We start from the raw sequence: 16,150 nt of genomic DNA, 5'->3' as shown, positions 1-16,150 counted from the left end.
GCTCAACCTATACATCATTTTCTTATGTGCGTGCGCACACACACGCACACACACTCACTTACTAGAGAAATGCAAAATGTAGAATGTTTTTCAGTCAGAATTTTCAGTCAGTATTTTCAGAATACAACTTCTAATGGTTTTTGAAAATTTTCAGATTTGTCCTTTAGCATACTAAAGGAGAGTTCTTTTTCTGATGTAAATTTTAGCTGAAGAAATAAGCGATAAAGGTTTTCAGGCATTATCTATTTAAATAAAATATTTAGGTATTTTGAAAGCTGATAATTTGATATATATGATATTAGTTCAAATATTATAAAAAAGTGAGGTATTATTTTAAAAATTAATAGGGTAGTACAGAGAATGAACATACATGGCCTACAGAATGGGTCATATTAACCCTCTTTCAAAAATTATCATTCATATAGAGTATTGATATCAGCTAAGCAGAGTCTCTAAAATTTCCAACAGTCACAGCTGACAATCACGGTAAAAAGAGACCTTGACTTTGAACTCAGGAATATGCCAACATCAGACTTTCAAGGAGGATTGTAGATTTATTAGAGAAAGCTGGAGGAGTTAGTGAATTGAGTTTGGGAGGACTCAAATATCAACCATTGCGTTGATTCATGGATTATTTCAGCCCCTTTATACTGATCGCTACCTTGTACCTGGCACAGTGCTGGTATTACATATTACGGTATGCAGTAACACTCAGGGTAAAATTTATCAGTTGTCTTACTAATTTCATACTATGGGGTAAAGACTTGAAACAAGAGTGGATTCACTTCCTCTTATTGCTATAACCCTTACACTGGGTATTAATCCAAATAGGGGTCTGCCATTTATGGCGATTCCATAAATGTGAATAAGTTCAGCTCCACAGTTGGCCCTAAACAAGGGAACGACAAAGAGGGCTCTGCTGAGTTTCCCCAGACCTGAAGAAGCACTGTGCTCCCAGTTTTTGATGTGCTCCCTGAATATAATCAATTTGTGTTAAAACAAAACAAAACAAAACTATTGCCTCAATAGAGCAGGTCAAACATATATTTCGGCTGCTTATTTGCTTGCAAATACTTGATTATTTACATGACAGTGAAAATAATTGATTTCCTTACACTTTTTCATTAATTTGGGAACTTTAAATATTGTTTTAGTTCTCTCTTACCCCTGGGATAATTTTAACGTGGTCTGCACTCCTAGGCTGTGATGGCTGTAGAGGGGGAACTTTGGGACTGGGAGAAGGATTTTCTGCCCTCCGGGTTGGGCTACTGCTTGCCTCTTAATGGAACTGTCTTGTCCTTTCACCCCATGCAGACTCCTTCTCCCCTCCACCCTGCATTTCAGCTATTTCCAGTGATAGCATTCATGCATTAGCCTGGGCTATTGGACAATGATAAGATTTTCCTTCCTTCAAGACAAGGGTGCATTAGTGCTCAGAAGACTTTTATCTACCTACGGTGATATAGGATGTGATATACTCGTTTCAAAAAAAAGTAGAGTATTCAAGTTATTAAAAACATTTTTTTTCTTTCTAATTCCGATTAGCAACTGCTGGCTTTAACAATGAAGTTTGCCTTTGGAACTCCTATGTTGTCTCTAAGCTGGTTGGTGTCCTTTGGGGTCACTCAGCCAGTGTAATAGCTGTCCAATTCTTTGCTGCAAGAAAACTTTTCATCTTCTCTAAAGATAAAGTTAGTAACAGTGTGCATTTAATTTATTTAGTTCTGCCTCCCCAGTTCCTATCCAAATCTATCTTTGGTCTGAAATTCCTCTTAGAGCTGGTATAGATTTTTATAATATAGTGACTTACTACTATGTTTTTGGAAATCTGTATTTTAAAAATGATACTGATGGTAATTTAGGAATAGTCCTGGGCAACTGGACAAGGTGTTTCATTAAAAAAAATTGTTTTAAACCATGTACTCATAGATGTAATCCTTATTTTTGGGTTCTCAATAGGCCACATCTTGAGAGTTTCCAAAGTACTCACTAATCCAATAAAAATACAAAACAGAAATGGGAATGAGAAAATGTTGCTTTGATAAGATATAGAATTCTTGTTAATTGGCACAGCCAATTAACTATTGTTGCTTTTCCACTGAAGAGACTCAGTAAATTAGAAATCAAAGTTAATCTGAAGAATATCAAGTACATTAATAACATTTCAGTTAAATATATTAGCCCATTCTATTTGACAATATTGGTGCAAATTCTAAATATGGTGGAAAAAACATTGTACCAAAACCAGGTAGTCCCGGTTGTATCCTGATCACATTATTCACTACTCGTATCTCCCAGAAAAATTTCTTTATCTCTAATAATCTCATCATGTGTTCCTCTGTAAAGCTTCTGTTTTACATAATGCCTGATATAGATCCAGTTAACATGTGATAGATTTCAAGAACAGAAATCTATGAAGAGAAGAAGGATGGGCAATAGGCTTATTGGGAACAGCCTCTGAGACTTTTTCAGTGACTCTGACTTTTAATTCTATTCTAAAGTGATACTTGTATATGTGAAAATTAAATAGAAAAAATAGAAATTCATCTTCAAATCCTTAGCCTCACCCTATGCATAAGTCCTGCCAAACTTGCTTATTTTACTGAATTACCTATCAGACCGTAAATCTCCTCCCTTCACCTGAAACTTCACCACTCAACTGCCAATGCTAGTTGATTCTACCATCAAATATATTTATCAGCCTCACCTCTCCCTCTCAACTGCCATTGCTCTAATTCAAAATCTCATCCTCTTTTGAATTATTTTTCGAGTTAGCTCATCCAAAACATTGCAAGGTTGCCTAACATGTCTCCCTTCTTGCATACGGGTCTGATTCCAATCTGCCCTTCGTCCTGTTAATTAAGTGGTGTCTAAGAAAAAATCTTCAATACCTCCTCTTACCCTCATTCTAAATATCAGCTCTAAAATTCTTAAGCTTTTATATAAAGCCCTCCCCCAGTCTACCAGGCCCACCTCACTTCTTGCTTTTCTCTTCCATTCATCTGATGCTCCGCATCACACTTTGCCTGTTTCCACCATGCTGCCTCATGGCTCTGCCACGTGCCCTTCTTTCTGCCTTCAGTTCCCTCTCCTCCATTCTCAACTGGCAAAAGCCTATTTATGCTTGAAGTTTCAGACTTTCTGGAGTCTTTCAGACAGACCTAGGTGTTTCTTTCTCTGCACTCCCATTGCACCTGTGTGTCCCTCCTTAGAACATGTGTTCTATTGTACTGAAATTGTAGTTAACTTTCCTAAGTAGGGTCAGTGTCTTTTCAGCTTGTACACTTGGTATCAGTCACAGTGCTTGGCACCTTGCAGTGTTTGTTCAGTGGTTTTTTTTTTTTTTTTGGCTGCATTGGGTCTTCGTTGCTGCACGCGGGCTTTCTCTAGTCGTGGCAAGTGGGCTTCTCACTGCAGTGGCTTCTCTTGTTGCGGAGCACGGGCTCTAGGTTGACAGGCTCAGTAGTTGTGGCTCACAGACTCTAGAGCACAGGCTCAGTAGTTGTGGTGCACAGGCTTAGTTGCTCTGTGGCATGTGGGATCTTCCCGGACCAGGGCTCGAACCCATGTCCCCTGCATTGGCAGGCAGATTCTTAACCACTGCACCATCAGGAAGCCCCAGTGATTATTTTTTGACAGTTTGAAGTGAATACATATTACTGTGAATCTTAAATACCAAAGAAAGTCAGAATGAAGACTTTTCTGATGCCTTAGCTTTTAGTTGTTCTATTTTCTGAGATCTTTTAGCACTTTGTTCTAACTCCCATTATTGAATTTGTTTTTTAAAATATTTATTTATTTGTGGGGTTTTTTTGGCTGCCTCAGATCTTAGTTGCGTGTGCAGGATCTTTCCGTGTGGTGTGTGGGCTCTTTGTTGCTGTAGTTGTGGCCTGCGGGCTTAGTTGCCCCACGGCATGTGGGAATCTTATTTCCCTGACCAGGGATCGAACCGGCATCCCCTGCACTGCAAGACGGATTCTTAACCACTGGACCACCAGGGAAGTCCCCCATTATTGAATTTAACACAGCCTGACATGTATACTTGAAGGCTGTATATGTATACTCTATCTTTCACTGTATTTTGAGTGCTTAAAGACAAAGATTATTTGTTGAATTCATTTTTGTGTTTCCCAGTATCTAGCACATATTAATATACATTAAATACATGTTGAATAAAGCATATAAAATAGTGTAACTATCAACTAACCGACAGGATTCACGAGGTTTGGAACTCTCTTTTTGGGTTGTGCCATATACATAGTAGGTCCTCAATAAATCTTAGTTAAATGAACAAATCTTTTTTTTTTTTTTTTAATGAACAAATCTTTATCAAAGCTAAATATGAAAGAAATAACAGATATATTATCATTATAGAATTCCCTGAAAGGTGTTATAACTTTAAAAGCAAGTGAAAAAAATGTTCTTAGAGTCAGAATTGATTGTGTATGGCCTCTTTCAAGTCAGTTTTATCATCCTATTTTTGCTTTGACTTTTAAACCATTACATTGTAATGAAGCTTGTCATGCCGTCTTTCACATTAGTCTAAATCCATTTCACTTCGATAAATGCATAATAATCTTAGCCTGTATGTCTTCACGACAAACAACAGAGCTTTCAGCTACCAGGTTAAGCCTTTGTTTTATTGCATAAAATTCTTTTGGATATTTTATAGGACTAGGGTTAATTTAGGGAACAGGGAAAATGAGAGAAAGCATTCTTTTTTCAAAGGGCCTTTGATTGAACCATATTTTGGTCTATGAATTGCTAAATTAGAGGATTTTCAGACCAAAGTAATTTAGATCCAAATAATTTCCTGAGACTTACTTCAGTTCTTTTTTGGAAAACTTCTCTATTGTGCTTTCCAGTGATTATTAAACAATAAGTTTATCCCTATAGCATTTGGTATAAGTAATAGTCCAATTGCATTTTGCTTTGGACTCCTAAATTGTCTCCTAAGATGGCAATCACTGATGGCAAGGCCCTGCTGGGAGCCAGTAACTTGGTCATTTAGAGGAGGAATCACCATGGGAGTAAAAGGATTTTCAAAGCCTCTGGGAAATATCTCAACCAGTGAATCTGATTAGGCTTTTCTATCGCTCCTAACTCTTCTCTCCTGGGCTACTTATCCTGATTTGGCCACCAGAATCAGATCAGTTTGTAACTTAATCTTTTGTTTGAGGTTTTGATTTTTCTCAGAGTCTGGTTTCTGTATTGTGCACCCAAGGTTGGGAAGGAAAATTCAAAGACTCTTGTGCTGGTGACTAGCTCTTACCTGTGTGTCTTCATTCCCCTTCTGCGTACCCTCTCTCCTCAACTTTCCTCTATCCATCCAGAGACAAAGCCACTTTCATTTTGTTTAAATTATGCCAAGTAAACAGATGAATGCTCTTCTGTAAAAATTACAAATGAGAAAGCATGTAGTACAAGAAGTGAATATCCCTTTTCTTCACTCCCCCTTCAAATCAATCCCTCTTCCAAGAAATATCTATTATTAACACGATGTGTATTGTCTTATATTTATATCACATACTTACATACTATAACATATTGTGTTATAATAATATGTGGTGTTATAATTTATTATTATATACTGTATACCATCCTATGTGTGTATACAAATACAAGGTAGTATTTATTATTAATTTTTATGTAAGTGGCATCACGTGAGACATACTTTCTTGCAACTTGCTTTTCCCTAAACAATATCTCCTGGAGATCTTTCAATGTGAGTATACATAGACCTGAATTTTTACCTGCTACATAGTAATTCATAGTATGGATGGTCATAATTTAATTATTCAATCACCTGTTGATTATAATAGATATTATCTCTAACCAACTGTCACACATACACACACACATTTACACACACATGCACACACACATCTTTAAGACCACATAACTAATTTCTTGTGATATGTTCTTTGAGATACATTTCTAGAAGTGATGCTATTGGGTCAACAGGGATTCAATTCTTAAAGGATGGTTTAGATGCAGGAATATTGTTCCAGTTGGTATACACGTCAGAGGTGTGTAAAGGTGTTTCTTTCCCCACATTCTTGTCAATGATAGATACCACTAATGTGTTCATTCTTTTGTGAATCTAATGGACAAAAAATTAGGATGAATTTCTTCAATTATTTATTAGCCATTTATATTTCTTGTTTTTTGTGCATTATCTGATCAAGCCCTTTATCCTATCAACTGGACTCGGGAATACTATCAATAGTAGTAGTTTGAAAAATATATTGAATATCCTTTATTATATATGATGCAAATATCTTGTCTCTTTCAAGCATACATCTTTTAACTTTGTTTATGTGATTTTTTTTTTTTTTTTTTTTTTTTTGCGATATGCGGGCCTCTCACTGTTGTGGCCTCTCCCGTTGCGGAGCACAGGCTCCAGACGTGCAGGCTCAGTGGGCATGGCTCACGGGCATAGCCGCTCCGTGGCATGTGGGATCCTCCTGGACCGGGGCACGAACCTGTATCCCCTGAATCGGCAGGCGGACTCTCAACCACTGCGCCACCAGGGAAGCCCTGTTTATGTGATTTTTATCATTCAAAAGTTTTAAATTTTTATGAAGTTGAGTCTAAGAAATGATTTTCTTTGTGGCCCTGGTTTTGTATCTAGCTCTGGAACATGTTCCACAATTCATATTTATAGAGGTGTTCTCCTTTAGTTTCTGCTAATACTTATTCTGTTGTCGAATTTTATTTTTTGCATTTAACTTGGCAGTTTATTTTTGTGTAAAATGTTTTTTTTTCTACAAATGGACATCCAAGGTTTTTTTGAATAATTTCTTTTGAAAAATTTTTCTCCCTCACTGGTTTGAAGTTCCATTGTTATCATTTGAATTTCCAGGTATACATGAATTTGTTTCTGGATGCTTTATTCTTTCCATTAGTCTATTTGCCTTTTCCTGCGTAAGTACACCACTGCTTTAACCAGCATAGCTTTATTGTATGTTTTGATAATCTGGTAGAGAAATTCCTACTTCTGTGGGGTTTTTTTGTTTTTAATTTTAACAATCCTCTGGCATCTTATCCTTCTAAGTAAATGTTAGGATCAGTATTCATGTTTCATGAAAAACCATATTAATTTTTGGATTGGATTTACATTGAATTTGATAGGTGACGTCTTTAAAATATTGAGAAAGTACACCCTGTATTTATCCATTTATTCATTTTTTTAAATGCCTTTCAGAAAAGTTGTACAAAAATGTCCCATTCCTTATTGAGGTTTCTCCTGCACATTTCAGGTGGCATCTTATCATATTCTTGACTTTTATGGGAATGTTTATAATGGGATGTGCCCACTTTCTATATAACCTATACATTTAGTTTTAAAATGTAACAATTTTTTCCTAAAACGTTTTTTAACTGCCTGGTAATTTTGTATGCTCTTTTGTTGTTTGCTCATTTAGGGGATTTTGACTTTTAGCTCTTTAATTTCATATCAATTACTGCATTTTCTTATCAAATAATTCTAATACCTGGAGTCCTTGGGGATCCAAATTAGATATTTACTATTCTGATGATTCTTCGTCATGGTGAATTGTTCCTTATTGTTTCCTTTCTATGTTTGGTATCTTTTATTGTTACCTCATTTTTTGCTATTGCTAAACTATAGGCATTCTGAGGAATGAAATTGAAAATGCTTTCCTCCAGAGAAGATTTGTGTTTGCTTCTGCAGAATGAAAATGAGTAAAGCTACTGTCCTGAGGCTACTGCATTTTCCTTATTTGTTATCCTTTTAAATTTATTTATTTATTTATTTTTGGCAGTGTTGGGTCTTTGTTTCTGTGCGAGGGCTTTCTCTAGTTGCGGTGAGCGGAGGCCACTCTTCATCACGGTGCGCGGGCCTTTCACTGTCGCGGCCTCTCCTGTTGCAGAGCACAGGCTCCAGACGCACAGGCTCAGTAGTTGTGGCTCACGGGCCTAGTTGCTCCACGGCATGTGGGATCTTCCCAGACCAGGGCTTGAACCCGTGTCCCCTGCATTGGCAGGCAGATTCTCAACCACTGCGCCACCAGGGAAGCCCCTGTTGTCCTTTTAATTGAACAGTCTTGCCTCAGTGCCTCCGACTCACTGCTGGTCCAAGGCTTAGGCTCCTGGTTATAGTTTTTACTTTTTTATTTTTATACAGCAGGTTCGGTCTTATTAGTTATCTGTTTTATACATATTAGTGTATATATGTCAATCCCAATCTCCCAATTCATCCCACCACTACTCCCCACGCCGCTTTGCCCCCTTGGTGTCCATATGTTTGTTCTCTACATCTGTGTCTCTATTTCTGCCTTGCAAACTGGTTCATCTGTACCATTTTTCTAGATTCCACATATATGCGTTAATATACAATATTTGTTTTTCTCTTTCTGACTTACTTCACTCTGTACTAAAGTCTCTAAGTCCATCCATGTCTCTACAAATGACCCAATTTCATTGCTTTTTATGGGTGAGTAATATTCCATTGTATATATGTACCACATCTTCTTTATCCATTCGTCTGTCCATGGACATTTAGGTTGCTTCCATGACCTAGCTAATGTAAATAGTGCTGCAGTGAACATTGGGGTGCATGTGTCTTTTTGAATTATAGTTTTTTCTGGGTATATGCCCAGTAGTGGGATTGCTGGGTCATATGGTAATTCTAATTTTAGTTTTTTAAGGAACCTCCAGACTGTCCTCCATAGTGGCTGTATCAATTTACATTCCGACCAACAATGCAAGAGGTTTCCCTTTTCACCACACCCTCTCCAGCATTTATTCTTTGTAGATTTTCTGATGATGCCCATTCTAACTGGTGTGAGGTGATACCTCATTGTAGTTTTGATCTGCATTTCTCTAATAATTACTGATGTTGAACAGCTTTTCATGTGCCTCTTGGCCATCTGTATGTCTTCTTTGGAGAAATGTCTATTTAGGTCTTCTGCCCATTTTTGGATTGGGTTCTTTGTTTTTTTTAATATTGAGCTGCATGAGCTGTTTGTATATTTTGGAGATTAATCCTTTGTCTGTTGATTCATTTGCAAATATCTTCTCCCATTCCGAGGGCTGTCTTTTCGTCTTGTTTATAGTTTCCTTTGCTGTGCAAAAGCTTTTAAGTTTCATTAGGTCCCATTTGTTTATTTTTGTTTTTATTTCCATTTCTCTAGGAGGTGGGTGAAAAAGGATATTGCTGTGATTTATGTCATAGAGTGTTCTGCTGATGTTTTCCTCTAAGAGTTTTATAGTGTCTGACCTTACATTTAGGTCTTTAATCCATTTTGAGTTTATTTTTGTGGATGGTGTTAGGGAGCGTTCTAATTATTTTCTTTTACATGTAGCTGTCCAGTTTTCCCAGCAGCATTTATTGAAGAGGCTGTCTTTTCTTCATTGTATATTCTTGTCTCCTTTATCAAACATAAGGTGACCATATGTGCGTGGGTTTATCTCTGGGCTTTCTATCCTGTTCCATTGATCTATATTTCTGTTTTTGTGCCCGTACCATATTGTCTTGATTACTGTAGCTTTGTAGTATCGTCTGAAGTCAGGGAGTCTGATTCCTTCAGGTCTGTTTTTTTGTCCCTCAAGACTGCTTTGGCTATTTGGGGTCTTTTGTTGTTCCATACAAATTGTAAGACTTTTTTGTTCTAGTTCTGTAACAAATGCCATTGGTAATTTCATAGAGATTACATTGAAACTGTGGATTGGTTTGGGTAGTAGTGTCATATTTCACAATATTGATTCTTCCAATCCAAGAACATTGTATATCTCTCCATGTGTTTGTGTCATCTTTGATTTCTTTCAGTAGTGTCTTATAATTTTCTGATTACACGTCTTTTACCTCCTAAGGTAGGTTTATTCCCAGGTATTTTATTCTTTTTGTTGCAACGGTGAATGGGAGTGTTTCCTTAATTTCTCTTTATAATCTTCCATTGTTAGTGTATAGGAATGCAAGAGATTTCTGTGCATTAATTTTGTATCCTGCAACTTTATCGAATTCATTGATTAGCTCTAGTCATTTTCTGGTGGCATTTTTAGGATTATCTATGTATAACATCATGTCATCTGCAAACAGTGACAGTTTTACTTCTTTTCCAATTTGTATTCCTTTTATTTCTTTTTCTCCTCTATCGTGGCTAGAACTTCCAAAACTATGTTGGATAATAGTGGCGAGAGTGGACATCCTTGTCTTGTTCCTGATCTTAGTGGAAATGCTTTCAGATTTTCACCATTGAGAATGATGTTTGCTATGGGTTTGTCCTATATGGCCTTTATTATGTTGAGGTAGGTTCCCTGTATGCCCACTTTCTGGAGAGTTTTTTATCCTAAATGGGTGTCGAATTTTGTCAAAATATTTTTCTGCATCTATTGAGATGATCATATGGTTTTTATTCTTCAATTTGTTAATACGGTGTATCACATGGATTGATTTGCGTATATTGAATAATCCTTGCATCCCTGGGATAAATCCCACTTGATCATGGTGTATGATCCTTTTAATGTGTTGTTGGATTCTGTTTGCTAGTATTTTGTTGAGGATTTTTGCATCTATATTCATCAGTGATATTGGTCTGTAATTTTCTTTTTTTGTAGTATCTTTGTCTGGTTTTGGTATCAGGGTGATGATGGCCTCATAGAATGAGTTGGGGAGTGTTTCTTTCTCTGCAGTTTTTTGGAAGAGTTTGAGAAGGATGGGTGTTAGCTCTTCTCTAAATGTTTGATAGAATTCACCTGTGAAGCCATCTGGTCCTGGACTTTTGTTTGTTGGAAGATTTTTAATCACAGTTTCAATTTCATTACTTGTGATTGGTCTGTTCATATTTTCTATTTCTTCCTGGTTTAGTCTTGGAAGGTTATACCTTTCTAAGAATTTGTCCATTTCTTCCAGGTTGTCCATTTTATTGACATAGGGTTGCTTGTAGTAGTCTCTTAGGTTGCTTTGTATTTCTGCGGTGTCCATTGTAACTTCTTTTTCGTTTCTAATGTTATTGATTTGAGTCCTCTCCCTCTTTTTCTCGATGAGTCTGGCTAAAGGCTTATCAATTTGTTTATCCTTTCAAAGAACCAGCTTTTAGTTTTATTGATCTTTACTATTGTTTTCTTTGTTTCTATTTCATTTATTTCTGCTCTGATCTTTATGATTCTTTCTTTCTACTAACTTTGGGTTTTATTTGTTCTTCTTTCTCTAGTTCCTTCAGGTGTAAGGTTAGATTGTTTATGTGAGATTTTTCTTGTTTCTTCAGGTAGGCTTGTATTGCTATAAACTTCCCTATTAGAACTGCTTTTGCTGCATCCCATAGGTTTTGGATCATCGTGTTTTCATTGTCATTTGTCTCTAGGTATTTTCTGATTTCCTCTTTGATTTCTTCAGTGATCTCTTGGTTATTTAGTAACGTATTGTTTAGCCTCCATGTATTTGTGCTTTTTATGGTTTTTTTTTTCCCTGTAATTGATTTCTAATCTCATAGCGTTGTGGTCAGAACAGATGCTTGATGTGATTTCAATTTCTTAAATTTACTGAGGCTGGATTTGTGACCCAAGATGTGATCTATCCTGGAGAATGTTCCGTGTGCACCTGAGAAGAAAGTATAATCTGCTGTTTTCAGATGGAATGTCCTATAAATATCAATTAAATCTATCAGGTCTACTGTGTCACTTAAAGCTTGTGTTTCCTTATTAATTTTCTGTCTGAATGATCTGTCCATTGGTGTAAGTGAGGTGTTAAATTCCCCCACTATTATTGTGTTACTGTCGATTTCCTCTTCTATAGCTCTTAGTATTTGCCTTACGTATTGAGGTGCTCCTATGTTGGATGCATATATATTTATAATTGTTATATGTTCTTCTTGGACTGATCCCTTGATCATTATGTTGTGTCCTTCCTTGTCTCTTATAACATTCTTTATTTTGAAGTCTATTTTATCGGATATGAGTATTGCTGCTCCAGCTTTCTTTTGATTTCCATTTTTATGGAATATCTTTTTCTATCCCCTAATTTTCAGTCTGTATGTGTCCCTCGGTCTGAAGTGGGTCTCTTGTAGACAGTATATATATAGGTCATCTTTTTGTATCCATTCAGTGAGCCTCTGTCTTTTGGTTGGAGCATTTAATCCATTCACATTTAAGGTAATTATTGATATGTATGTTCCTATTACCATTTTCTTAATTGTTTTAGGTTTCTTTTTTCTTTTTTTTTTTTTTTGGTGGTACGTGGGTCTCTCACTGTTGTGGCCTCTCCCGTTGCGGAGCACAGGCTCCAGACGTGTACGCTCAGCGGCCATGGCTCACAGGCCTTGCTGCTCTGCGGCATGTGGGATCTTCCCAGACCAGGGCACGAACCTGTGTCCCCTGCATCGGCAGGCAGATTCTCAACCACTGTGCCACCAGGGAAGCCCTAGGTTTCTTTTTGTAGGTCCTTTTCTTCTCTTGTATTTCCCACTTAGAGAAGTTCCCTTAGCATTTTTTTGTACAGCTGGTTTGGTGGTGCTGAATTCTCTTAGCTTTTGCTTGTTGGTAAAGCTTTTGATTTCTCCGTTGAATGTGAATGAGATCCTTGCTGGGTAGAGTATCCTTGGTTGTAGGTTCTTCCGTTTCATCACTTTAAATATATCATGCCACTCGCTTCTGGCTTGTAGAGTTTCTGCTGAGATATCAGCTGTTAACCTTATGGGAGTTCCCTTTTATGTTATTTGTTATTTTTCCCTTGTTGCTTTTAATAATTTTTCTTTGCCTTTAATTTTTGTCAATTTGATTACTATGTGTCTCAATGTGTTTCTCCTTGGGTTTATCCTGCCTGGGACTCTCTGTGCTTCCTGGACTTGGGTGGCTATTTCATTTCCTATGTTAGGGAAGTTTTGACTATAAACTCTTCAAATATTTTCTCAGGTCCTTTCTCTCTCTCTTCTCCTTCTGGAACCCCTATAATGCTAATGTTGGTGCATTTAATGTTGTCCCAGAGGTCTTTTAGGCTGTCTTCTTTTCTTTTCATTCTTTTTCTGTATTCTGTTCGTGGCAGTGAATTCCATCATTATGTCTTCCGTGTTACTTACCCATTCTTCTGCCTCAGTTATTCTGCTTTTGATTCCTTCTAGTGTATTTTTCATTTCAATTATGGTATTGTTCATCTCTGTTTGTTAATTCTTTTAGGTGTTTGTTCTTTAATTCTTCTAGGTCTTTGTTAAACATTTCTTGCATCTTCTCGATCTTTCTGAGGTCTTCGATCATCTTTACTATCATTATTCTGAATTCTTTTTTGGAAGGTTCCCTATGTTCACTTCATTTGGTTGTTTTTCTGAGGTTTTATCTTTTTCCTTCATCTGGTACATAGTCCTCTGCCTTTTCATTTTGTCTGTCTTTCTGTGAATATGGTTTTTGTTCCACAGGCTACAGGATTGTAGTTCTTCTTGCTTCTGCTGTCTGCCCGCTCTCCTGGTTATAGTCTACTCATTTATGCCTACTGTTCACTGTCTCCTTGTGAAGTTTGCTTCTTTTTTTCCTCCTTCTTCTTTTGGACCTGTGGAGATTGTCTCCAATCCCTGAAGGTCCAGCAAGGCAGCAGAAATTATGTTTTATTCAGAGTTGTTTTTCTTTGAAGCAGGAAGGCCCCCCACAGAAACCTAGTCTGGAATGATAATTGAACCAAGATTCCCTTGTTCTAGCTGGTTTTCGCTTACTTTCTTCAAAGCAGTTGTTAGTATAAATATTGAGTTAAAAAAAGAAAGAAAAAAATTTAAAGTGTTTAGGTTTACTTTGTGAAGTAAAAGAGGAACAGTGATCTTTGAAAGGCAGTTAGAAAACTTTTGTTTAAAGACTGCGAAAAATTCTGTTATGTTTTTCAGTGTTTGTGAGCAATGATAATAGCAAAAAAATCAATTTAACTGAAATTTAAAAATTCCCCAAAGGACTTTTGTTCTGAAAAGAAAGCCAATTAAATAAAATGTTGATATTAGTTAAATTTATTGCTGAACTTCAACTGGGAAATTAATGAGATTTTTGCAGAACAATTCATAGCATTAAGAAACATTTTGACTTTTTCAAGGTCAATGATAGAATACACAAACACACACACAATAGAAATCCGTGTCCTAGAGCTGTATGTCTTCTTTCATTTTTGTTGAAAAGAATGAAAAAAAGATGATAATGGCTATGGTAACAATTTAACAATGAATAGCACAAGAGAAGATTTTAACCTTCCACTAATATTTTAAGGTGGACCTCAATCCTGAGGACAAAAATAGCAAAAATCTTTCTTAAAGGAAGATCTGTTATATTACTTCAAGATAAAAACATTAGCTGAGCTATTCAGTAGAATATGTGTGCTATGTCAAACAAAATTGCCTTTAAGCATTCACTGATTATGCCTTTGTGGATTATCCAAAGGCTTAAATTCTAAATAAATAGACTTGTTAATACATAAAGGTATATTCAGGAAAGCCAATGCCCTCAGTTCCTGTTATCCTATTATCTGCAAGTAGGCTATCCATTTTTGTGGATTATCCCAGAGAGCTGGGCTGCTGCACTGCTGTCTTCAAAATCCCCTTAGCGATATATACTCTTTCTCTCTTTTTCTTATTGTCATTTTATATCTATGCCCTACAGGGTGGTAGGAGTTAGTAGCAAATATTTGATGCAGCCAAACAAATCTCATTTTGATGCAGTTCTCTAAGTCTGTCTTCTACTTTTCCCTCACTTTTATATCATTATTGGAAATTATGAATCTTTTCTCCCCCTAACTACTTTGAATTAAATTTGGACATGTTGCCAATATGTACATAATGCTGATTTGGTTTTAAAAAGTGCACTGAAAACAGATTCTGTATCCATCCATACATATATTTTTGTACCCACCCATCCATGAAGTTACCCATTTATAATTCTAATATTTATAGGATAAAAGAAAAGTTTTGTTAATTTATTTATTATTTATTTATTATAGTTTTATTATGCCTATGTGAAGTGATTCTGTCCATCTCTGGCAGGGGGCAGGAAGAACTTTTTTGTAAAATTAGACTACATTTCTTTAGCCCAATCTTCACAATACACCTTCTTGAAATTGCTTCAGTTGTTGTTATTTTGGAATCTATAGATAATGGATTGAGCAATTTCAGTACATTCTAGACAAAATTAACAGAATTTTAGAGCTGGTGGCGTCCCCTTCCGTATAAAGGTGAGAAAATGGAGAAGTAATATAATATACCTAAGCTGACAGACCTGAGGAATATTAAAACTAGGATCGAGATGACTGGAGTCTGGAGTCCCAATCCACTGGTTTCTAGTGCTAGTGTATATGAATAGCACAGGATTTGCTTTTATAATCCTGCATTATTAACTGGGTAACAGTTGAAACAAGATAAAGATTAAGTAGAAAAATAAGTCCTCATCATTATGTGAAAAGCTAAATTTTGCCTTGATATAAAATCACAAACTTGGATGCTTACTCCTCCTAATACTATAAACATGGAGATGAAGTAAAGAGCCCCTATATACAGCATTTCAAGGACTAGGCTTAGTAAGTCTGAGTTTGGACAAGCATCACAAGTTCTCAGGTATCATGATGAAAATCGAAAGTACAGTTTAGATAAAAATATATGGAAAATAGAAATTAAAAAATAATCAGTTCCTCAATTATAATTTTTAAGCCTGGGTGTTTACCAATTTCTTTATTTTTCCTACTAAGAATAAAGAAAACTTCTCTAGGATATCGGAATGGAAAATGATATTAAATATACTCCTTTCTGAAATATGACCTAATTCTATTTCAGAAGTCAATTTGAATACAAAAAAAGGAAAATCAAGGACTCTCAAATATTAACTAGATATTTAAGTGATATTTTGCAAAAGGACTTGATTAATAAAATAAAATTAATGTGAGATTTTTTCTTGATTAAAAAGATATAGACTGAATAGGGGAGTACAGTTATCTGGTTTAAAGCCAAGCCACATGGTATTACTGATTAAGCTGAGAGAAAGATGTCTTTTTCAAGGAGATTAGCATTGATCTTAAAACCAAATTGAGAAGTTAAAGTACAATACAATGAAGATACTTGGGAAATTAAAAAAAAAAAAACCAAAAAACTAATACCTGAGCCCCATCCTCAGAGAGTCTGATTTAATAGGTTTGAGAAAAGTCTCAAACATAAGCAATTTCTAAACAGCATAGGTA

The 16,150-nt window shown here is 36.1% G+C and overlaps 1 protein-coding gene across 1 annotated transcript in view; it reads left to right on the top strand.

The window, feature by feature from the left end:
- The window catches only part of WDR49 (WD repeat domain 49), a 135,130-nt gene that overhangs the window by 42,457 nt on the left and 76,523 nt on the right, over nucleotides 1-16,150 (top strand). Inside the window, 1 exon segment of the mRNA XM_067737142.1 lies at nucleotides 1,546-1,691. Coding sequence (XP_067593243.1) covers nucleotides 1,546-1,691 — 146 coding nt within the window.

Source organism: Pseudorca crassidens, chromosome 5, assembly GCF_039906515.1.
Source record: "Pseudorca crassidens isolate mPseCra1 chromosome 5, mPseCra1.hap1, whole genome shotgun sequence".
In the NCBI taxonomy this organism is placed as follows: domain Eukaryota; kingdom Metazoa; phylum Chordata; class Mammalia; order Artiodactyla; family Delphinidae; genus Pseudorca; species Pseudorca crassidens.
The sequence above is the reverse complement of the archived record's forward strand: the minus strand, read 5'-3'. Positions and strand labels throughout refer to the sequence as shown.